The sequence below is a fragment of the Cucurbita maxima genome, unplaced genomic scaffold, assembly GCF_002738345.1.
Source record: "Cucurbita maxima cultivar Rimu unplaced genomic scaffold, Cmax_1.0 Cma_Scf00041, whole genome shotgun sequence".
In the NCBI taxonomy this organism is placed as follows: domain Eukaryota; kingdom Viridiplantae; phylum Streptophyta; class Magnoliopsida; order Cucurbitales; family Cucurbitaceae; genus Cucurbita; species Cucurbita maxima.
The window spans coordinates 856,962-880,784 of record NW_019272057.1 but is presented as its reverse complement, the minus strand read 5'-3'; the positions used below and the strand labels follow the sequence as shown (position 1 = coordinate 880,784).

Genomic DNA, 23,823 nt, shown 5'->3' with positions numbered 1-23,823 from the left:
TTAGCCCATTAAAAGAGGCCCACGGACTCAAATTTCGAGTTGGTTGGTTGGGTTGTTTAGTTACTTAAAAAATTCATTAATAACTAAAATCTCATAAAACTCAAATATCAAACGTCTTCTCAACCACAACACATTCCTAACATCGATTGACTAACATCGATTGCAAAAGTCAAAGTTTCTTATAATATTCATAATACTCTTAAAAGCATAATTGAGTTGTAGCTTTTATTTTCCAGTTGATCGGGTTCCCGACTAAAAACCATGAATCGACCTTAATCTTTATAATTTGGGTTGGTTAGTTCGGATCAGCCAGATTTTTCAAATCATATGAATACCTGTATTCAAAATTTCAAACATCGGTAGAAATTTAAACCTATTATTTTTAATAAAACCTTTAATGTCAAATTTATCATATTCAAATGAATTAGTTGCGTAAAGAAAAAGGATGAATACGCACTCTATAACAACAAGCACAAAAAACGCGTCTATATAGGCCACTACGTATTTCTTTTTGACTCTTAAAAAAACGATATTTTCCCTCACCATAAGGTGGAAGGGAGCATCAAACCTAATCGAAACTATGAAAATAGTTGATAATTATTGAAATAGTTCGAGATATTTTCATTTTAACTGTGGATAAGATCGTTGAAAGCACATGTGGAACAAACACACACGATGTTTGGTCTATAGAGGAATTGTCAAGGTTGCAAGATGAGTGGTTAATGTTGGGACCCAAAATTGAGTAATATAATTGAGTGACAAATTAAAAGCTTACATTATTTATTTCCCTCTCCCTAATATTTGATTGGCTCTTGTTTATTCTCAATTTATTTTTTAAACATATAAAATTATTTTTTCTTAATTATTTGTGTACTTTATGATAAAATGAATGGGAAGCATTGAATGTGAATCTCTAATAATACTACCATCATCATGATTGAATTTATTCCTATTAAATATTTGAATCTATAGGATTTCACAATAGATTTCACTTAATATTTAAAATAATTGAGGTGACAATGATTGAAGTTATGTTATTACCTATACATAATATTACTAAGTTATGGGATCACGCCCACCTCTTGTGGATATTATACACGTTGACTCGTTCATGTCATCTTCAAACGTATCTACTGGGGAGAGGATTCCACACCCTTATAAGAAATGTTTCATTTCTCTCTCTAACTGACGTAGAACCTCACAATCCACCCTTTGGGGCCAACATCCTCATTGGTATACTGATTGGTATTTAGCTCTAATACCATTTGTATCAGCTCAACCCACTGCTAGTGAAGATTGTTCGCTTTGATTCGTTACGTATCGTCGTCAGTTTTATGGTTTTAAAACGCACCTACTATACTAGAGAGAGGTATTCACATCCTTATAAGAAATGCATTGTTCCCTTCTCCGACCATGTGAGACCTCACAATCCACCTTTGGTGTCCAGTATCCTCGTTGAGGCGCACGTCCTTGTTGGCACACCATTCGGTGTTCAACTTTGATACTATTTGTAACAGTCAAAAACCCACTGCTAGTGGATATTATTCCCTTTGACCCATTTTGCGGTCAATCTCACAATATTAAAACGGGTTTACTAGGGACCTCAAAACTAGTCAATATGAAAAGTCGATGGTCCTAGGTAATTCATTTCATGTGCTGACCAAAGACAGACACAACTCAACAATTTACCAACAAGTCTTAGGTAATTCATTTTGTAATTTATTCATATAAGTGAAGTCAAATTCATAATTAATAAGGTTCGATACAAGGATAGGTGGTATGTATTGTAGCTTTAAGAGAAAGGGTCCGAGTCTAAACTACCATACTACTACTACATCACGAGGTCAATACTCTCGACCGTCTATTTATTTATTTTATTTTATTTTATTTTATTTCTAATTAAAAGTAGGAAGAAGAACAATAATGAAGTTTTATTTTATTTCCAATTAAAAGTAGGAAGAAGAACAATAATGAAGTTTGTTTTCATGCACAGATAATTTATTCAAATCAGAATCTTATGAACACCACAAGAAAAAGAAGTACATTACAGCGGAATTCCCATTATTCAATTCATAAATCTCCCAAAGCTCTTAAAAGTTCTAAATCAAAATCATTCAAAGGTCACATCACACGCGAACTTATGCCAAGAAATCAGAGGAACTACGATTTAGAGCCGATCATCAACCCATGAACCGATTAACTATTCACCACGCCGCATCGCTTTCTGATTTCGCCTTCAGTACCAGTCTTCACGTTAATCCGACCCATTTTCTCCATGGCTGCAGCAAATTCAGCGAAGAACTCTTCAATGGGTCCTTCGACAAGTTTCTGAACTAGACCCAATGAAGTTAAGTCTTTAGTGAGAGCAGAATCGGATTGGAAAAGGCCCCTTCGTTTGAGAAGAAGAGAGTAGTAGCTAAGGTCAAATGTTTTACGACTCCCTGGGTCCATTTCCACTTTGCTGTTGTCGGTGGGAGTTTTGCATTTGTTGGCCTTGAGATTAGCGGCGTATCTTGGGTCCAGAGAGGGGTCTTGGTTACCGACGCCGGTGAAGTTGTAGAGTCGGTTGCGGAATGATGAGCAATGGGCTATGCCGATTGTGTGTGCGCCTGTAGTGATAAGTGCACGCAAGGTGTTTGAGAAAAGTACTGAGAAAAGAAATGAGTAGTTTTTTAAGTTTTAACTCACCAGATAGTAATACCAAGTCCTTAACATCAAGGCCTTGGTTTCCGAAAAGGGTTTGGAGTCTTGAGAAGTTTGAAGATGGAGGAGGAATGTTGGCCGTGGCTTCTGATGACCTTGAGATCACTCCATCCCTTCGCCCTGTTGGAACTTCCCAGTAAGGACCTCCCTGCACATTGAGATGAACATGTCTATCACACAAGGAAAATGGGTCGCTTTCTTTTTCATCTTTCGACAAGAAAACAGAGTGAAAACAGGCTTGAACACTGAAAAAGTAAGAGTATTCGATCGGTTTGTGTGGATCCTTACCGTGGCTACAATGGTATCTCTAGTAACCAAGGAAAGAACATCAGCACAAGACACAACTCCAGGGCATTCAGCTTCAAGTAAGCTTTTAACTCTATCAATGAAGTCAAAACCTCTGAGTGTTCGATTTGGAGGAGCATCCTTCTCAGCTTGGTTATTTGAAGTGGTGTTAATAAGAACCGATGCATCACAACCCTGTTAAGCAACTAATCAAAACGAGAGAATTCTGATCAAGATGGAAATGATAAGAAACCTTACCCTGACGAAGCAATCATGGAAGTGCATTCTAATGAAAGTTGCCGCCAGCGAAGGAGCATTATGGATATGCTGATGAACAAAGTCCAGCACAATCTTCTCAGCGTTTGGGCAGCTATTGGCATAGAAACCAAGCTGCAACTGAGCTTGAGTGGAGCCTATGAGGCCTATCAGACAAACTATAGTGGCCAACACCAAAGAGGTAAGTTGCCTCATTTTCATTCTCAGAATTTACTTCTGTTAGTATGTCTTCAACCTGTTTACTTGGCATTCCATAACAGAGGGAAGAGGCTTATATATCCTAACAAAACAAACAAGACAAGGAGCAAAATGTTGGGACAGGTCCAAAATACAATTAAAATATATTCTAGGTGGAGTTTTAGAGTAATCTAGACCTGATTAGTTAGGCACATTCCTTGTAGGACAACAGGAACAGGCTCCTTTTATTATGCCACTGTTCAATGGTAGAATGTGCTCACAGCAAAGAATCAAAATTCCTTCTCTTTTTCTTAACGCAATGGCATTGTTTAGTCTGAATATAATTGTTTACAGAATAGCAGTAGTTAGCGAAGATTATCATTAAATCAAGGATCAGTGGCCCACTTAGAAAGATGATTTCAACACATACAACTAAATCCAGCTAAATGTAGGGCCTGTCTAGAAAATTCTTAGATAACATTCACCATGTATCCCTCCATTATTCTTCACAAAAATTTATCAAAATACTAATGAAAAGAAAAAGAAAAGAACCTCTCCTTTTTTTAGGGATTTATGTGAAAACAACCACTAAAACCAACTCGCTCTCCATGTGTTACTTACCCGTAAACTTTGCATTCAACTCTCGAAACATTCTTTATAAGAGTGTTGAAACCTCTATTTTGTAGACGTGTTTCGAAATCGTGAGGCCGATAGCGATATTAGCAGGTTAAGGCAAATAATATCTATTAGTGGTGGGCTTGAGCTGTTACAAATGGTATCAGAGCCAGTCACTGGGCGGTGTGCCAACGAAGATGCTAGACCTCCGAGGGGGTGAATTGTGAGATCTCACATCGGTTGGAGAGGGGAACGAAGCATTTCTTATGAGGGTGTGGAAACCTCTCCCTAGTATACACGTTTTAAAATCGTAAGGCTGACGGCGATAAATAACGAACCAAAATAGACAATATCTATCTAGCAGTGTGGACGGTTACATGGACTATATCAAACCTCGGGATGTTTTCTTTATAATTGATGGTGGGTTTGTTGAATGCAAGGCGTCACTAAAGTTTGCAACCCCAACCATAAACAATGCGTAAAAGTAAGAAACGACTTGGAAGGCTCACCTGCTCTGGGATCAAGGCACGTTATGGGACAATTTTCAAGCAATAATTGCGTTATGCATGGCAGCTAGACACGAGGTCCGCCTTACAAATGACGGAAAAAGAGAGAAATTGTTTTATTATTACTAGAGTTGGTTCTAATGGTTAAAGAGTGTGGAAGGCACATGCGTGGCCAATCCAAAACCAGAGGAAAGGCAGATGATGAACCAGTAAACAGCCCTCGATGATTCCTTCCTTTGAATTCAGAAGCATAAGAGCAAAATTAAGAGCCAAATCATGCGACATATCGATTGGCGAGAAATGAAACATTTCTTATAAAGATATGAAAACCTCTCCCTCCTTAGTAGACACGTTTTCTGTAAGGCTGACGACGATACGTAATGGGCCAAAGCGGACAATATCTGCTATCGATAGATTTGGATTGTTACAAATGGTATTAGAGTTAGATACCATAAGGTGTACCAACGAGGACGCTGGGATTCCAAAGAGGGTGGATTGTGAGATCCCATATCGGATGGAAAAGAAAACGAAATATTCCTTATAAAGGTGTGGAAACATCTCCCTACCAAACACGTTCCAAAATTGTGAGGCTCACGACGATAAGTGATGATAAGTAACAAGTCAAAATAGACAATATTTGTTAATAATGAGCTTGAACTGTTATAAGGTAAGAAGAAGAAGAAAAAAAAAGAACTTCCCCAATAATTTTATGCAATTTTATGCACGAACTCGAAAAGAGCTTTCTTTGATTACAAAAAGATGGTTCGAGAAATGGAATAAAGAAAGAAAAAGCATGGAGACACGTTGATTAGAATAGATTAGGTTTAGAAAGATAATAATATTGTAGTTCCAAGCCTTGAAGCCTAGCTGATCTTCAATGGAATTTCTTGCATGGAGATGTAGGATTTGGTATAATTGGGTACACTTGAATATGTTATTAAATTACTTCTAAAACTAAGCTAATGGAACATGACATGTTAATTATTTTTCAAAAAAATATATTCTTAATATTTTTCATTATATGAGAAACGATCGGTGTATTATCAAAATTTGGAACGTTATTCTCTTATATGTAAGGTCAAGGTAAAAATATGCGTAGAGCACGGTTTACATTCTACTTTATGCATTACACTATCCGGTTTAAAGACCATCTGGTTTAAAGTAATTTAACATGATATTAGAGTATGTTTTCAAACAAAAAAAAATGATATATATAGTAGAAATGAGAAGTTTAAACTTTTCAAAGTCATGTTGTGAAATCCCGCATCGATTGGAGAGGGGAACGAAACATTTCTTATAAGAATGTTGAAGCTTCTCCCTAAAAGACGTGTTTTAAAACTATGAGGCTGACGGCAATACGTAATGGACAAAAGTGGATAATATCAATTAGGAGTGAGTTTGGGCCATTATAAATGATATCAAAATTAGATACCAAGTGGTGAACCAATGATGATGCCGGAACTCCCAAAGGGGGGGGTGTGGAAACCTCATGTCTGTTAACGGCGGGCTGAGCCCAATATGTTTTTTAAAACCATAAGGGCAACAAGACAAAGCAGATAATATCTATTAGCAGTAAACTTGAGATGTTAATATCTGTTAGCAATGAACTTGGGTCGTTGTCCCGAAGATAATTGCTAATCTTCTAAGATGGGTCTCTTAAAAAAATAGTGAATAAATTAAAAAGAAAAGGAAGAACGAATTTAGAAAGAACAAAAGAATAAGAAAAGAAGTAAAAGTGATGTTATGCCAGCAAAAGATGCTCCCAAACATTGATTTCGGCCACTCTTTAGCTTACTTACACAAAGCCGAAAACCCCACGGTTAAGAAACAAGAACAACACTTTTTGGTCTTCTTTCGACCCTCCAAAAGGTTATATCTTAAGTTCTAATCACATCATAACAACTATTACATGATTAAACAATCATCATCTGATATATACTCAAAATACTTCACATTATTTGTCTTATAAGATTCAAAGGTGCAAAACTATCAGCCGAGTTCACATGACTACGTATAGATTAAATTCCAAAGAACTGAATCCAAATTCCAAACTAAATCGAGATAATACTCACTTGTGGATGGGTTAATCGGAATCTCCATCCGACCTATAAATTTTTTAGTAGTGATTAGTACAAAGATTTCTACTAAGAAATCTTACATATAGTTCATCTATAAAGTGCCTACCATTACTTGTGTTTCTAATGAAAAGAATGAAGGCGATTCTACAAAACATTCTTTATGAAGTTCCAACAATAATCTCAGGTTCAAAATTATTGAACTTTGTGAGCTACAAAGCTTTTCAGTAACCATCTTAAGTTTCCATGCTTGATAATATATCATGTTTCTCTATCTATATGCTTTAAAAATCGAAAATATAAAGGAAATTAGCCATGATCACCTGAAGGTCCTGAATTGGGCAAACTGCACTTGAGTTGACTATGATGTGATAAGCCTTGAACTTTCATCATACAATGATACTTAGAGGGTGCAATGGCACCAGCCTGTATGCAAAGAGCCAGCACTGCTGGTGCGTGTCCATAATAGTCCCTCCCTTCGTCGACGAGCACAGGAGGATCTTGTGCTCGCCGATGCCATACGCTCTTTGGAGGAACTAAATCATCTACGTCCCCCTTCTCCCAGAAGTGGGATCCTCGCCAACTCTCATATTTAAAAACTCCACAAAGTCTAGCCTTGTGTCCTGATGGCCCAACATGAACTTCTGAGCAGTGTTTACAAACCTTAGTAGGATATACCATTAACAGTTTCTGCACGCCTGTTCTAACTGTTTCCCATGCCCTGATAGTTGAATTTGCTAAAACCATCAGTTCATGACTCGACAAATGTTCATCCCTGCCATCGCCATCTGAATTCCAAGTGCTTGAAGACAGATTCTCATCATTTGGATTGGCTCCAGCTTGCCAGCATAGCTCAACGACTGCTGGAACACGTTCGAAGTCGAACCTCTCATCATGTTTAATAACATCTTGGAACATGTGACGGAGGTGAAATGATTCTACAGGGACAAGGATATCATTCAAATCACCTCTGATCCATTCATGAACTCGATTCTTCGCACCACGTTTGTAACCGCCGCAACTTCGTATTAGATGACCTTTGTCACCAACATATACTTCTGGACAAAATCTACAGAAATTATACAATGACCCAAAAAGTCTTAGAAGAAAAATTCACAACATGTATTCATGTTAATAGCTGAGATTGGCAAATGCAGACTTCATAAAGAACAGACGCACACAATGAGTCTAGGAGTTCTAAAAGCAGCTTTCACAAACATGCATATCAAGATAAGCATCTCATAATGTAAATTGCTGAATTCATTGACCTCACTTCAAGTGCAGGAAACAGCTTACTGAAAATCAAGGTCACTCAACATTCCTGACAAAATGTTACTCCCCTAATAAATAGATGAGTTCAAACAATATGCAATTTAGATTAAAAACGATGAACAAAGAAAGGAAAAGAAAACGAATCATAACACAAAGATGAGAAATTACTGGTTCCCAAGAGACTTACTTGCAAGAGAGAACCGGAAAAGTTTTGAGAAGAGTGGAAACTCCATGAATAAGCATTGCCCTAGCTTCAAGGACTTCCTGTGCCACTGGAATCATACCCTTTATAGGATAGTTATTGGCCCGATTTTGAAGTCTCTTCAAAATCATTGGACGGAGCTTCTTAAGGTCAACTTTAGAGCTATAGCATCGCTGAAGCATGAATTCCTGCACAACATTCTCACCCAACTTCCTTCTAAGAGCCATAAAAGCCATAGTTCTCCCGGTGCAAGCCTTAACATTTCCCGAATCTTAGGAGCATGATAAGCCACAAATTCGAAGGCATAAATTAAGATCTTAATCCAATCGCATAGCAAGAAGGGTGTAGAGTAAGCCTTCGAATTCAACGGAGTGAGTGCTATTACAAGAGGAACCAATTAACAGAGAAGCCCGATGAACACAAATTTGAACGGATGAGAAGAACAACGGACGATTCGGAAGCATTAAGTTGCAGAATCATCAATCATGAGATCAAAATGAAGATTTGCAGTTCCAGACATCGAAAGGGGAAAGGAGGAGGCGCGACAGGGACGAGGGCAACCACCAAAATGAACCAGAGTTGGGAGGAAAAATTGGACCGGTTCGGTCGGCATTTATTTTCCCGTTTCTGAAAGGCTAGAGAATGACCGAGAATTAAACCGAACCAAACTTATTGATATTGTAAAAATACAAAAATTATATAATTGTTTTTGCTTTTTATTTTTATTTTTATAAATAAAAAAACAATTTATTGGAAATGAGTTAAATTTGTTAGAAAATGAAAGAAATAATATTTTAACTTAATTTTTATTTATTCTTTATATTTCAAGATTTTACATATTTATCTCATAAATTTTACTGATCTTTGATTATTTTCTATTAATTAATTTAAATCTTTTAAATTAATTGATTTTCGCTACTATTAAAATGAGTAGAAAATTTTACATCATAATATTATTAAATTAATATAATAAAATTTACATTAGTAGTAAAAACTCAATAATTAAATTAAAAATTCCTCGAAGTGCTAAAAAGTGTAACCCAATCTGAGATGGCCCACACTGTGGGCCCATTTGAAGATAGCCCAATACAATTCTCACAACTCCCGAGGCCTCAGCCCATAATACCCTCCCTCTTCCACATCCTCATCACCATCTCAATTTTTAATTTTTAATTTTTAATTTTTAATTTTTAATTTTTAATCAATTATCCATTCCTAATCCAATATTTTTTTCATTCTTAATTTTTTACTGCAAAAACAAAATCACAATCTTACAAGTTTTAGTTAATTGGTTGCCTCTTTGCACGCTTGTTACGACACATCACACATCCACGTGTTGATAAATAGGTCCACCACGTGGATCACTAGATTTCATCTTGAAAATTCCACTCACCATTCTCAATTCCACCCCACAAATACTTCCCATGGAGTTTTATTTTTTTTTAGGAGCGAAATCTCAAGAAGACTGACGGCTAAACGTAATAAGAGAAAGTCGACAATATCTATTAGCGGTGAGTTTAAGTTTTTATAAACGGTATCAGAGCCCCATCACCGAATAGCGTGAGGCTTTAGTTGGAGTCGTGCTAGACCCTGTCATTGTTTAGAGTGTGTTAGACCATCTCCAAAGTAGACCGTTTTAAAATAGTAGAGAACAATATCTACTACGATTGCGAGATCTCACGTTGGTTGGAGAGAGAAACGAAACATGTCAAGATGCCTGTGTTAAAATCATGAAGTTGACAACGGTGGGTTATAACCCTAGGTGCCCTATAAATGCACCGCACAATGTACAAGTTCTCATCCGAAGAAGATAACAATGAAAATCAAGCCAAAATCAAAATGTGTGTTCACTTCGAATCTGCCATAGAACATGGCACAACAGATAAAACATACTGAGCTGAGTCTAAACTTTCTTGGTTTCCGTGGCTTTCTTTTTTCTTATCTATAACCATAATTATTTAACTTTTACCCATCTCAAAACGGATCTGATCAGACTCCTTATAACTACAATCTTTCCATCCAACCTTTTGCATTCAGATAAACTTCTTCTCGTTATTGTCGAAAAACCCACAAAAGCAGAGTAACTCAATTCTACCCATGGCTGCATCCTTCTCTGTTCCATCAATGGTTCGTTGTAATTTCGATTCAAATTCACAATGCAGGTTCTAACTAAGACTAACAATCGACATTTTTTGATGAACAGATAATGGAAGAAGAAGGGAGATTCGAAGCGGAAGTTGCAGAGGTACATGCATGGTGGAATTCAGAGAGGTTCAAGCTAACACGACGCCCCTACTCTGCCAAAGACGTGGTGTCACTACGCGGCAGCTTAAGACAAAGCTACGCCTCAAACGAGTTGGCCAAGAAGCTATGGCGGACGCTCAAAACCCACCAAGCCAACGGCACGGCGTCGAGAACATTTGGCGCTCTAGACCCTGTTCAAGTGACGATGATGGCTAAGCATTTGGACACCATCTATGTCTCCGGCTGGCAATGCTCTTCCACCCATACCTCCACCAACGAACCAGGCCCGGACCTTGCCGATTACCCATATGACACCGTTCCGAACAAGGTCGAGCATCTGTTCTTCGCTCAACAGTACCATGACCGGAAACAGAGGGAGGCGAGGATGAGTATGAGCCGAGAGGAGCGAGCGAAAACCCCTTATGTCGATTATCTCAAACCCATCATCGCCGACGGGGACACCGGCTTCGGTGGCACCACCGCCACGGTGAAGCTCTGCAAGCTATTTGTGGAGCGCGGTGCCGCCGGTGTTCACATTGAGGATCAATCCTCGGTGACGAAAAAATGCGGGCATATGGCGGGAAAAGTGCTGGTGGCGGTTAGCGAGCATATCAATCGGCTCGTCGCAGCTCGATTACAGTTCGACGTGATGGGGGTCGAGACGGTTCTTGTGGCTCGAACCGATGCCGTCGGTGCTACTTTGATTCAAACGAACGTCGACAGTAGAGATCATCAGTTCATTTTGGGTGCAACGAATCCTAATTTGAGAGGGAAGAGCTTAGCTGGGGCATTGTCTGAAGCCATGGCGGCTGGAAAAACAGGGGCGGAACTTCAAGCACTTGAAGATCAATGGATTTCCATGGCGCAATTGAAAACATTCTCAGAATGCGTGACCGACGCGATCATGAATATGAACGCAACAGAGAATGAAAAGAGAAGGAAGCTTGACGAGTGGATGAGTCAATCGAGTTACGAGAAATGCCTATCGAACGAACAGGGGAGGGAAATCGTTGAGAAATTGGGGCTCAAAAATCTGTTCTGGGACTGGGATTTACCAAGAACCAGAGAAGGGTTTTACAGGTTCAAAGGGTCGGTAATGGCGGCGATTGTTCGTGGTTGGGCGTTCGCACCACATGCGGACCTAATCTGGATGGAAACATCAAGCCCCGACATGGTGGAGTGCACCAGTTTCGCAAAAGGGGTGAAATCGGTGCACCCAGAATTGATGTTGGCTTATAACCTCTCGCCATCTTTCAACTGGGATGCATCGGGAATGAGCGACAAGGAGATGGAAGAGTTCATTCCAAGGATTGCGAGGCTTGGGTTCTGCTGGCAGTTCATCACGCTCGCGGGTTTCCATGCGGATGCGTTGGTGATCGATACGTTTGCTAGAGATTATGCGAGGCGGGGAATGCTGGGTTATGTTGAGAGGATTCAAAGGGAAGAGAGAGCCAATGGAGTTGATACACTGGCTCATCAGAAATGGTCTGGAGCTAACTACTACGATCGGTATCTGAAGACAGTTCAGGGCGGCATTTCTTCTACGGCCGCCATGGGACGAGGTAAGGACTAAATTCTAACTTTCTCCAACTAGTAGGAACTAATTGATGTGTGTTTTTTGAGTTTACAGGGGTGACGGAGGAGCAGTTCAAGGAGTCATGGACGAGGGAAGGAGCGGTGAACCTGGGAGAAGGAGGGAACGTGGTGGTAGCCAAGTCCAGAATGTAAACCAAAACAATACTCTGCTTAGTTTTAATTTGAAGTACCTGCATTTTGCACTCTCGTTTTGTTGTATTCTCTGTCCATGCTTCTTTATATCATATATGTATGAACTGCTCCTTTCCTTTTCTTCCTATCGCTAGTACATGCTTCATATATGTATGAACTGCTCCATCCCTTCCCATTTCTTCTAGATATTGTTCACTATTTGGCTCCTTATGTATCATCCTTACGGTTTTAAAATGCGTCTATTAAGGAGGTTTCCACACTCGATCTCACAATCCACTTCCAGTCCTCGTTGTTGTTCAGTATCTAGCTTTGATACTATTTATCACAGCTAAAGCTCACCGTTAGCAGATATTGTCTGCTTTGGCTCAAGCCCACCGTTAGCAGATATTGTCGGCTTTGACCCATTAATTATTGCCGTCAGGCTCACAGTTTTAAAACGCATTTGCTAGAAAGAGATTTTCACACTCTTATAGAAAATGTTTTGTTTTCCTCTTCGGTCAATGTGGGATGTCACATTATATATATAAAAAAGTTAATATAGAAATAAATGATGTTCTTCTAGGATTGAAACCGAGTTCACTTTCTGGAGTCATCTTCATCGGTTACTCTTTTCATGGCTGATCAGCTGAGAGGAGGTTTAAGATAATTACTACCAGCACTGTTATGATGATGAACATCACGCCTTTTCTTGATTCCTTCTCTAAGTTCTTTACCGCCTGGATTACTTTGATCCTCGACTGAGAGCGGTCTTGTGTCCACAAGGAGTTTAGATTTCAAAACAATTAGAATTTTGTGAACTTGTGCACGGAAAACTAATGTAAACGAAGTCATGTTGACCAAATAGAGGTTCTAGTTCTGATCAAATTGAGGTAGCAAACAATCAAGATTGGGTTGGGGGTGGCTAGCAAGCAAACTGTAACAGTAAGCATTTCTAAATGGAAGAACAAGGGCAATGCTCATCCATTTTCGATGTATTTTCTGTAATTCTCTGCATTTTAAAGCGAAGTGTGCTCGATGGACATTGTCAACTACGTTCTTAACCTAGATGAGATCCAATCGATCCCATGAACTCAATACCGAGACAAGGAGAAGAATTATCCATATCAGGAGTTGGAAGCATGGAAGGGAAGAACAGAACCAACCTGATTTTCTATGTTATCCAAAGGTTTAGCTTGACCCTCCACTAAAGCTGCTGTTTTCAGGTAAATCTGACCAAGAATGGAGAAACTCATCAGACTACTGAGAAGAATCCTGCATTATCCTTCCGGAGAAATATATACCTGATGCAATTCCGAGAGCCTTTTCTCAAGCTCCTTCACTGCATCGAGTCGCTCTTGAATTTCTTCCATGGTACTTACGACCTTCGTCGGTGTACAGAGCAGAAAATTAGGAATGTTCATAGTTAATCAATCAAGTAGCTGTAGTGTCAAACAAGCTGAAAGAATGCAGGCATTTTTTGTAAAGTTCGATCGTGCGTACCTTCCCTTGTCACATTTGTTCAAATGCATTCGGGAACGTTTGCTCACTGATTCCAGTTTCGATAAGGTGATCAATCACCTAATATGATCATTAAAATCCTGGTCAGCAACAACAAAATCTCGGTTTGTTCCTAAAATTCAAGCTTAGACTTGAAAGTTTAGCTTACCAACTCATCTGGACTGCTATCCGTGACTGCTTAATTAAGTTACATCATGACAAAGTTCAAAACAGAAAAAAAGTTAGCCTAAGCCATCAATGGAGGGGAAGTATTTAGCACACAATCAATAACCAGCAATTTTGAACCTGTAATCAATCGTCTTTCCACGACTTCACGATACTCGTCCTGAACTATTTCATGAAGGGCCTGAAGCATGATTTGAGGATTAGAGGAGAAAGAAATCAATATCATATGGATCATTACAAAGAGACATTTTAAGGGTAAAAGCTCTAAGTCCACCGCAAGCAGATATTGTCCACTTTGGCCCGTTACGTATCGTCATCAGTCTCACGGTTTTAAAACACGTCTACTAGGGAGAGATTTCCACACCCTTAAAAGAAATGTTTTGTTCCCCTCCCCAATCGAAGTGGGATCTCGCAACCCATCCCTTTGGGGGCCAGCGTCCTCGCTAGCACACTGCTCAATGTCTGGCTCTAATATCATTTGTAATAGTATCATATTTCCACATTCTTACAAGGTTGGAGAGGGGAACGAAACATTCCTTATAAGGGTGTGAAAACCTCTCTCTAATAGACGCGTTTTAAAACCGTAAGACTTTACGACGATACATATCGGACCGAAGTGGACAATATCTACTAGCGGTGAGCTTGGGCTGTTACACCAAGTGACTCAAATTCAATAAATTCAATCATCAGTTCCTTGAGCTTTTTTGTCAAGACACTGCCATTCAAAGAAACAAACTCTACAATAAGAAACGTTATCATTCCAAAACATTCAAGACTTAAACATTTACTGCCAACGAACTTTGTCATGTTCATTCTTGCTCTGTCTGAGGCAGAGCCCTTCTGACGTCCAGGCATCTGCCTAAGGGGTAAGATCTGGAGACAGGAAAAATTCATCAATATCGTTAATCAACAAAAAAAAAAAAAAAAAAAAAAAAAAAAAAAAAAAAAAAAAAAAAAAAAAAAAAAAAACCCTTAGTGCCAGCAGGTCATGTAATTTGGTACTAAAATTGAAATATATGCTAAAAGAACAAAAATTGTGGAATGTGGATCCAAACTCATAGTCAAGAACTTCAAAAGTATCTATTATCTCTGATGATTTTGAAATTTCAATTGGTTAGGAATCACGAACCTCCACGATGGTATATGACATTGTCCACTTTGAGCATAAGCTCTCGTGGCTTTGCTTTTGGTTTCCCAAAAGGCCTTATACCAATGGAAATGTATTTTTTACTTATAAATCCGTGATCATTCCCTTAGTTAGTCAACGTGTGACTTCCTCCCAATAATCCTCAACACAACTCACCGACTCTCTGACCTAATACTCAACTTAAGATTAGAAGAAACAATTACCTATTATCTCCGATGTTTTTGTAACAGATTTTGATTCCTCATTAGCATCCCTTAGCAAATTCTGCAGTCATTTGGCAGCATTTGGTTCATACTAATCCAGAGATTTATGAAATAAGGTGACCGTATGCAACAGCCCAAGCTCACTACTAGTGTATATTGTCCACTTTGGCCCGTTACGTATCACCATCAGCCTCACAGTTTTAAAATAGTCTATTAGGGAGAGGTTGTCACACCCTTATAAGGAATGTTTCGTTCCCCTCTCCAACCGATGTGAGATCTATTAGGGGTGGACTTAGGCTGTTACACTATACGTACATTTAAGTAAACAAGACGTCCAGAAAGCTTATCTACTTGTATCTCAATCGCTTGAATCTGAATTCAAAGTAGGCAAAAGAAGTGAAAACTAGAAGGATGACTATAAAAGAACAAAACAAAATCCCAGAACTGTACTAAGGGGGAAATAAAATGAAATTTCTAAATGAGTACACCTGCTTATTGAATGCCTCCATTTCAAAGTCAGAATTGCTTCCCAGAACTTGCGTTCCATTCTCAAGATCAGTTTCTTCTGAAGCTTGACATTTGGCATCACGGAGGAATGGTTCCTTAGATAAAGAACACGACAACATGTCAGAAAAGATCTTTGATTAGCTGAATAGTCGAGCAACTTCAACTAAATTTAGAAGAACTAATAACAAGATCTAGATTGAAACTATTTCTTTAAAATTGAAAATGATAATATAAATTGAGGATGAATATGATGTCCTGTTAAAAGATCACAGTGGAACTTGAAAGGGCAACAACAAATTTGAACCAATCAATTTAGAATCTCTCGAGGTAAAAGAAAAAGTGGAAATCCTCTCAAAAGCTGCAATTCTGGAAAATAAACTATGATATGAGACAACCAAAATCACAAACTCGAACAAAATCCCAAAAGCCCTAATGGAACACAGAGCCCAAAGATTCAAAATCCACTCGATTCAATCCCTAAAAATGACAGGAAACACACAAATGAAAGAACAAATTACCGTAATCGAGTTGTTCATGACAATCATAATCCCAGCCTCGCAAAGAAAAAAAAGAGGGAAACAGGGAGGGGAGATAATAGTATACAATACAGTCAATAATAGTATACAATACAATCACAAAATGGAAGAAAATGATGGTTGAACCAATCAAAGATTGAAAAGGGAGGGAAATTGGGGAAGAAATTTATTATGTTTGAACGTTGATTTCAACTATTTTGACCATACCAGGCCGTATGAAAGAATCAAACCCAGAGATGACAAGCAAGGGACAGCCCCCACACAGATAGAAGATGGAACAGAGCACAGAGGAAAGCGATCACGTTACAATCCATTTATACCTTTGCGAGAACAATGGTTTGTCGTTCAAGCTGCAATTTATACCTTTTAGGTTTGTTATTCGTACCCTTTTGATTCGGGACTTTTATATATATATCTAGTGGACGTACCTATTATCATGATAAGAGTAGATAATCGGTGTCAAATAATAGAAACCTAATGTCCATGAAATGCTTTCCGCATATGCTCCGACGCATAAGTACAATGTACAAGCTGAATGGAACTAGTTTGGTCCTGCCTAACCAACCTAGACGAATAGAACCAAGTCACAACTAGGGTTTAGATCATATTAGGCCTAATTGCCTTCGACCTTACACGATCAAGTCATCTCACTTAGTCAAATAGGACTTAGGCCACATGCTAAGCCTTGGCTTGAGTCCCTCAAATAGTTCTCGTAAAATCAATATATTTCGAGTATAATTTTACATCATCAAATTAAAAATTATAATAATATCCCAAAAGTAAGAATGAAGTAAGAATGAAATGAAAGCAAAAATTACATTTTCTTTTATGCAAGAATAAGTAATGCCATATTTCAAAATAGAAAAATTAATCTATTTAAAATATTAATTCTATCCAAATTTCTTTAACAAATCTTTTTTTATTATTACTTTCCTTAATCGTACGGCACGGTCTTAATTTGGTATAAAACATATTTGGGCCTAAACTCAGCAGCCCAATTCAGAATGTAAAATGGCTTTTGGGCCTTTACATGGATATGGAAACGGGCCGGAAAATATGAAACAATTTTTTAAGTTTATTTTTCTTTTCAACTCGATTTTTTTTAAATAATTAATTAGTTGAATATATTTAAATTGATAAAATATTTTTTATTTAATAAATATGAGATAATAAATTACAAGTTTTAACCTTATAAAAAATTGACCATCGAACTAATAAGAAATTAAGAGATTTTTGAGATCAAACTTAAAAAAAAAAAAAAAAAAAAGAATTATGGAAAGAATAAATTATTATTTTAAGAAGTAGAAAAAAAAAAAACTTTAGATAATTAAATTAATTTATCAGACTTTCCAAAATATTGTTATTATTATTTTGAATTAGTGCTTCAAAACTCTTTCAAAACCTATAAATGACGACTATAATTTTTTAATATGTGACGTCACATTTCATGCCTTTTTATTTATTTATTTATTTTGAGAATTCTATTTTTTTATTCTATATCTTTAAAATATTTATGTTCTATTATTGTAGGAAAATTTAGTTAATGGTAGGGGTTGGAATGAACTTTATTCCCGAATTATAAATTTAATTCTCTCGTTATTATATATAACATAATGAGTTAGATGTTCTTTTTCCTAAAATTAACTCTAATAATATTAGAAATTTAAAAAATTAAAAAACACTCGTACCCACATTTTAAAAATACTCATAAAATTTTAAAAAATTCAGAATATTAATTTCTAATGGATGTTTTTGTGATTTTTTTAAATTTAAATATATTATTGAAATTTTTGAAACACCCATCATATTTTAAAAATATCTTTTAAATAAATAAACTTAAATATATTTATTAAAATAAAAGTTAAATATTTTAAAATTCCTCTCAACAACCACAAACAAATATTAGGATAATTGGAAAGAATAGAATCGAAGGAATTGTTTATACAAAAAGAAAAAAAAAAAATCTACGAACATTATAATTAAAATTAGGAGCACATGGTTTAGTAAACATTATATTATTTTTTTTAAAAAAAAAGAAAGAATATTAAATAAATATTGGGAGAAAAGGAAGGCCGAATTCATGGGATATAGTGGGTTTTAAATTTAAATAAAATTAACCATGCAGTTTAATGATGATTAGCCTCTTAATTCTTGGCATATGCTCACGGGTTTCTTTTTTTTTATTATTTTATTTTTTAATCTTTTTTAAAGTCAATTAACAGACATACCGACCAAAATGCCAAAAAAGAAAGATTCCCATGGCAGCTCAAAATTTCCTTCCCCAATGAGGTGCTCAACCGACATCTATTTTAATTTATTTTTTCACTAAAATATTAAATTCTTGCTAAACATATATGTATATTTTAAAAATTATTATTAAATCTACCAGTTTAACTCCATAAATTACGAGATATATTTTTTAGGCATGTTAATAAAAAATTTAATTGAGGTTGGTTGGTTTCAATTATTTTGGTTCTTATAAATTTTGAAAAAAAAAAAAAAACCTTATAAGTCCTTTCTTAGATTTTCTCAAATGTCCAAATCCGTTGTTTCTATCCGTTTGTGGAACAAACGATAGAAGAAATATAAAGATTAAGTTGGATTACGTATGCAATATAATAATAGTTTAGTGACGACATATATTTATATTAAATAAATTAATAGCTCATGTGTAATAGACTTAGAAATATTTATTTTACACAAATCCTATTTTTACTATAATTTATCGTCAAACAATTAAAAATAAAATGAAATGTTTCGATATCCAATATATATATATATATATATATATATATATATATATATATATAACACTTTTTTTTTTCATATTTGAGATTAAAAATTAAGTTGGACTCATTATTTATACCAATAATTTTAATTGATTTTTAAAATTTTAAAATTTACTTAATTAAATAGTTCATATTTTGAAAGAAACGGAGATGATTAAAAGAAATTGGAGTATTAATTAAGGCATGACTATGAATAATCTTACCATTAAGGGACAGCCTTTAATTAATGATTGGCTCCCACAACTCTCTAATCCAAAAACTATGATAATTAATCAAATAATACCCCACTAAGTATCTATTCACACACATTATTTGGTTTAATTCACTTATTTAAACACAATTATATGCCAAAGCCTAACATTATTTTGCACATTTGTAGAATGGTGGACCCTAATGTTTTTTTTATCGTAAAAAAATTATTTAATAAGATTATGACAACGTGACTGGTAGCTATTTATCCTGGAATATAACAAACAAAAAAAAATACTCAAAATTATATGATTTTGTTATAAAAATATAAAAATTGTTAAATCCAAATTAGAAAAATCATTTCTCAATTACGTATATTTAGAGACTGACGACGATACGTAACAGATCAAACCGAACAGTATCTATTAATAGTGGATTTAAGCTATTACAACATACTTCCTTCTTATATAATAAAGTCTTGATTTTCAACTAATCTTATCGAGAGATTAAAATAATGTAAATCACATCATGATTGAAAGTCTAAGTAAGGGATGGATCACCAAACTTGGATAACAAAAGGGCTTATCTAATTAAGTTGGTGATTAACTGATATATAATAATGGTCTTAAAAGTGGCAACCATATTAACCATTTGTGACACTTTGATGTGACATTAGTGAACCAGGATCAATGTTTATAAACCTAAAAACTAGCTACCTTTTAACTTAATCCGCTTTAGATCACATTATTTTTTTCAATCAAATTCATCGTCTCCCGTTAAATCAATCAAAATTCTCTTGATTTATTTTCAAACTCAAAACGGGTTGGTTTAAGAGTTGAAAAAAAAGTAGAGTTTTGAAATGTTGTTTTATTTTTGGTTTAATATCAATGAGATTTGCCGACATAACTTATTTATGTTAAAATTTTCACCGACACGTTTGTGTGTGTATTATTTGAAACATGTTTGATTCTTACCTTTTAAATTTAAATTAATATTTAAAAAATTGGATTTAACCTATTTTAACATTTTTGCATATTTTGTAATTGAAAAATGTATAAAAGTTTTTTTTTTTTTTTTTTTAATAATGAATTAACAACCATGAATCTTTGCCCCAAGTGTCACATCTTGATTTGAAATTATATAAATCATTATAATTTTGTTATATATATATATATATATATATATATATATATATATATATATATATATATATATATATATATATATATATATTTTTTATAATCGTCATAGTGTCACAATCGCACTCTTGCAACAACGAAACGTCAATTGTGCGACACTTGTTCTAACCTAGTGAACAGTCAGATGTAAAAAATTCGGACTTTATAGACAACATCAACTTATGCTCGAGCCTTGAATCATGTTTGAGAGAAATATTTTAAAAAATGTAAGGAAAGAATAAATATTATAAATTAAAAGAAGTAGGCAACAACCTGAATAATTTTTCAAAATTAATGACTTAACCAATCAAATATAAATATGAATTTAAGGGATATTAATGGACCAAAAGGAGAACTAAAAAGTCTACCAACTAGTCCTTGAACTATGAATAAAAGAGTTCCGACTATTAGGTTCTAAGTTACGATATTTAAATGATTTTTTAAAGTGGATCGTAGGTGATAATTTCATCCTCTAGCTCGAAGTTTTAACTTTCACAATAGTATTTATGTTGACTTCCGCTTTACTAATGACTAAATCTGCCTTGTTGAAACCCGTATTGTAACGAGCATGAGAGGCCAACGAGGCTAAAATCTAATTTTCTCCGAAAAAGTTTGATTGTCTACTAACTCGTACTCGAATAGGTTCAAACTTACATATTTAAATGTTTTCAAGGTAATCTATCTCGATATCGTTACGTATTTCTTTTAATTTCTTTTAATTAAATTAAAGAAATATGCATGCACAAGCACGCCACATTTAATTACTTGGCCTGCGTATTTCCAATCAATTCTTATTTATTTTGTTATTAAAATAAATAAATAAATAAATAGTTAAACAAAGACATTAATTACTGGATGGAATCTATAAATAAAATGAGCCAAAATAATTATTTAAAATGATCATAATTAGAGATAATAGACAAAATAATAATAATAATAATATTTAGGCCTGCAGGAGATTGAGTATAAATGAAAATTAGAAAATACATAAATCAATCTATTAAAGAATTATTATTTCGATTTGGTATTTGACGCTCCATAAAACCAGCGACAATTTATTAATTAAAAAATAAATTGAGTAATTTTAAAGAAAAAAACGAGCAATTATTACCTTGGATTGCATAAATATTCTCTCTCATTTAAATATTATTTTGTTTTATTTCAATCTTAAAAGTAGTCTATATTAAAATTTTATTTATTTATTTATAATTACGGAATTAATTTCATAATATTTTAAAAATAAATAAATAAATAAAAAGGGATTTGGTAGGTAATTCGAGACGGCGTTTTATTTGAATCGTGCATAACACTGAGTTTCAACGCTCTGATTGGTCGTGGAAATGGGACCCACGTTTAGTTGGAAAAATTAAATTAATTAAAATTTGGTACCTTACTTTCACGCTAATTCGAATTTTGGACCAACCATCATCATAGGGCCATAATTGAGCCTAAATTTTATAATTACCCCATTTGCCTAAATAATTATATTAATTATCTTTTTCCCCAAACAAATTAATTTTTTTTATCCTTGATAATTTAAAATGTTACTATGAGATTCTAAATTAGTAATTCGAGATGAAATTAAATTTACATATTGAATATAAGCCGACTATAAAAGCCGTGCTCGTAAAATCCAGATGGGTAGTTGTCGATTACAACAAAAATACTATAATTTTCACTATCATATACAAACGGGTGTTTTTTTTTTTTTTTTTGACCTTCAGTGAAAGATCGAACCACGAATCTTTGAAATGGAAGTCGATGATCTACTTGTAGAGCTATGTTTGAATTGGCTACATACGAGTACGAGTGAGATCGTGGTTAACCCAAGTAATTAGCCAACATGGACAAGGGGACCAAGCATAATCCTCTCTTTTTCAAGTCGTTATATTCACGAGTCTTCATTTCATGATCTCTGTATTTCTCTCCCATTTTTCTCCCATTTCCCTATCACATAAAAAGAAATCTTTATCAGAAAAATAATCCCTTTTAATTATTGGAGGAAAATCCTATTGAAAGTCATGAAAGTTTATGTTCAGAGACAATATCATACTAGGTAGAGAGTCGTGTTCAAGATTAAAAGAACGTTACCAGAGAGCTTTTTTTTCTTCTATGATTATTCCCATCGAACGGCCCAAAATCAGCAACCTAGAACACAGACATGATTTGAAGGCCAAATATATATTTTTAAAAAGAAAAAAAGAGAAAAAGATGTTGTTTTTATTCACCTTGGGGCTATTATCAGGAGAGCTGGCGGTATCTTCAAGAGAAGTGTCAACAAAAAACTGAGCTTTAGGCTTGAGAGACAATTTTTTGGGGATTTTGAGGTGGTCGGAGAGAGGCGGTGGAGGGGCGGAGAGTTTGAAAGCGGCGTGAGAAGCGGCGTCAGAGAGCAAGGAGGAGGTGGCGAGGCTGTAGGCGTCGTCGGAGGGATCGTCCAAATAGGCAGTCCAGGCGCTTTCTTCGGCGGCGGAGGAGGAGGAGAAGGAAGGGAGTGGGTGAGGGATTTGCTGGATGGATGAATTGACAGATTTCTCCATGAATTTTGTGGAAAATGAAGGGGGAGGTGGAGAAAAGAAAAGGGTAAAGAGGGGTTTAAAGTGAAATTAAAAATGGTGGGGGGTCTTAGAGGAAAAGAAAAGGAGAGAATTTATAAGGGGGAAAGTGGAGGTGGAGGGAGTGTGGGCCATGGAAGTTATATCATAATCTTCCAGTTATAAACATACCCAAACTGTTTCTTCACAAGTTGACCTTTGTGCTTTATAATTTGACTTTTTAACCCTTTCAAAATTTTAAATATTCAATACTATATTTCAAACATACTCGACAACTTTCAAAACTGATTTTAATAAGTTCTATAAAAAAAAAAAAAAAATTATCACTAATATCATTAAATTTGAAGAAGTAAATGATCTATGAGATGTAGATAGATGACTCTGTCCATAGATGAATAAAAAAAAATAAGTGTATTATTAAATTTTTTTTAGTGGAATATTTTTATTAATATAGCTTTTAAAAAATTAATTTTCCTAAATTTATAAATTTAGTCTCTAGGTTGAAATATTTTTTTTTAGTTATTATTATTATTATTATTATTTTCATTTGCTAGTTATTATCATTAATGATGTGGAGATAACATTTGGTCGCAATTGTAAGTAAGAGTTGAGAGAGAAAATGCGGTCACGTTAGTTATTGGATTGGAAAGGGGCAACAATAAATATATAAATTATATATATTTAAATATTAATAAACCAATTTATAAATTGGTTTAGATTTTGTAGACATGTCTAACCTACCATTTTTATTTTGAATAATTTTTTTTTTAATTCAAGATTTAGATATACATGTCAATTATCGTAGAATTATTTTCTTTTTTATGATCTGGAATTTAAAATTTTCATTGACATAGTAATTTAATTTTGGGAATAAAAAAATCTAGTTTTTATTATTTTTAATTTTTGTAGACAGAGTATTTATAGCAAATATATGTTATTTCTAGATCCTTATTACTGTTGAGATGGGCCGAGCT

At 35.1% G+C, this 23,823-nt stretch overlaps 4 protein-coding genes and 1 pseudogene across 5 annotated transcripts; 1 reads left to right on the top strand and 4 right to left on the bottom strand.

Moving 5' to 3' along the window:
• Window positions 1-1,968: 1,968 nt before the first annotated feature.
• Window positions 1,969-3,760, bottom strand: LOC111469836 (peroxidase 3-like). 2 transcript variants are annotated; one of them, XM_023115282.1, is made up of 5 exons: window positions 3,639-3,760; window positions 3,247-3,544; window positions 2,992-3,183; window positions 2,689-2,851; window positions 1,969-2,609 (listed from the first exon to the last, which is right to left on the bottom strand). In XM_023115282.1, exons 2-5 carry the CDS (start codon window positions 3,463-3,465, stop codon window positions 2,197-2,199), a joined length of 987 nt encoding a protein of 328 aa, XP_022971050.1. In that variant the 5' UTR covers window positions 3,466-3,544; window positions 3,639-3,760; the 3' UTR covers window positions 1,969-2,196. The 2 variants fall into 2 exon arrangements, with proteins under 2 accessions (XP_022971050.1, XP_022971051.1); XM_023115283.1 differs by having other exon boundaries at window positions 3,247-3,499.
• Window positions 3,761-6,472: 2,712 nt separating this feature from the next.
• On the bottom strand, window positions 6,473-8,706 carry LOC111469835 (APO protein 4, mitochondrial-like). Its single transcript, XM_023115281.1, has 2 exons — window positions 8,097-8,706; window positions 6,473-7,706 (listed from the first exon to the last, which is right to left on the bottom strand). Exons 1-2 carry the CDS (start codon window positions 8,345-8,347, stop codon window positions 6,947-6,949), a joined length of 1,011 nt encoding a protein of 336 aa, XP_022971049.1. The 5' UTR covers window positions 8,348-8,706; the 3' UTR covers window positions 6,473-6,946.
• Window positions 8,707-9,950: 1,244 nt separating this feature from the next.
• On the top strand, window positions 9,951-12,142 carry LOC111469780 (isocitrate lyase-like). Its single transcript, XM_023115204.1, has 3 exons — window positions 9,951-10,238; window positions 10,315-11,917; window positions 11,986-12,142. The coding sequence occupies exons 1-3, from the start codon at window positions 10,209-10,211 to the stop codon at window positions 12,081-12,083; spliced, it is 1,731 nt and encodes a 576-aa protein (XP_022970972.1). The 5' UTR covers window positions 9,951-10,208; the 3' UTR covers window positions 12,084-12,142.
• A 414-nt stretch (window positions 12,143-12,556) lies between these two features.
• Window positions 12,557-16,452, bottom strand: LOC111469640 (annotated as a pseudogene).
• A 5,404-nt stretch (window positions 16,453-21,856) lies between these two features.
• Window positions 21,857-22,920, bottom strand: LOC111469885 (vascular-related unknown protein 4-like). The gene is made up of 3 exons (XM_023115349.1): window positions 22,523-22,920; window positions 22,386-22,442; window positions 21,857-22,241 (listed from the first exon to the last, which is right to left on the bottom strand). Exons 1-3 carry the CDS (start codon window positions 22,832-22,834, stop codon window positions 22,116-22,118), a joined length of 495 nt encoding a protein of 164 aa, XP_022971117.1. The 5' UTR covers window positions 22,835-22,920; the 3' UTR covers window positions 21,857-22,115.
• Window positions 22,921-23,823: the final 903 nt, after the last annotated feature.

Excerpts from the sequence above, each read along its gene's own strand:
- LOC111469836 (XM_023115282.1), bottom strand. The coding sequence starts at position 3,465 with ATGAAAATGAGGCAACTTACCTCTTTGGTGTTGGCCACTATAGTTTGT. Across the intron at positions 3,184-3,246 it reads TCCATGATTGCTTCGTCAGG|GGTTGTGATGCATCGGTTCT; the intron begins GTAAGGTTTCTT and ends GTTGCTTAACAG. Across the intron at positions 2,610-2,688 it reads GGACTTGGTATTACTATCTG|GCGCACACACAATCGGCATA; the intron begins GTGAGTTAAAAC and ends TTATCACTACAG.
- LOC111469835 (XM_023115281.1), bottom strand. The coding sequence starts at position 8,347 with ATGGCTTTTATGGCTCTTAGAAGGAAGTTGGGTGAGAATGTTGTGCAG. Across the intron at positions 7,707-8,096 it reads TTTCCGGTTCTCTCTTGCAA|ATTTTGTCCAGAAGTATATG; the intron begins GTAAGTCTCTTG and ends TAATTTCTGTAG.
- LOC111469780 (XM_023115204.1), top strand. The coding sequence starts at position 10,209 with ATGGCTGCATCCTTCTCTGTTCCATCAATG. Across the intron at positions 10,239-10,314 it reads CCTTCTCTGTTCCATCAATG|ATAATGGAAGAAGAAGGGAG; the intron begins GTTCGTTGTAAT and ends TTTGATGAACAG. Across the intron at positions 11,918-11,985 it reads TACGGCCGCCATGGGACGAG|GGGTGACGGAGGAGCAGTTC; the intron begins GTAAGGACTAAA and ends TTGAGTTTACAG.
- LOC111469885 (XM_023115349.1), bottom strand. The coding sequence starts at position 22,834 with ATGGAGAAATCTGTCAATTCATCCATCCAGCAAATCCCTCACCCACTC. Across the intron at positions 22,443-22,522 it reads CTCCTGATAATAGCCCCAAG|GTTGCTGATTTTGGGCCGTT; the intron begins GTGAATAAAAAC and ends TCTGTGTTCTAG. Across the intron at positions 22,242-22,385 it reads GAAGAAAAAAAAGCTCTCTG|GGAAATGGGAGAAAAATGGG; the intron begins GTAACGTTCTTT and ends TTTATGTGATAG.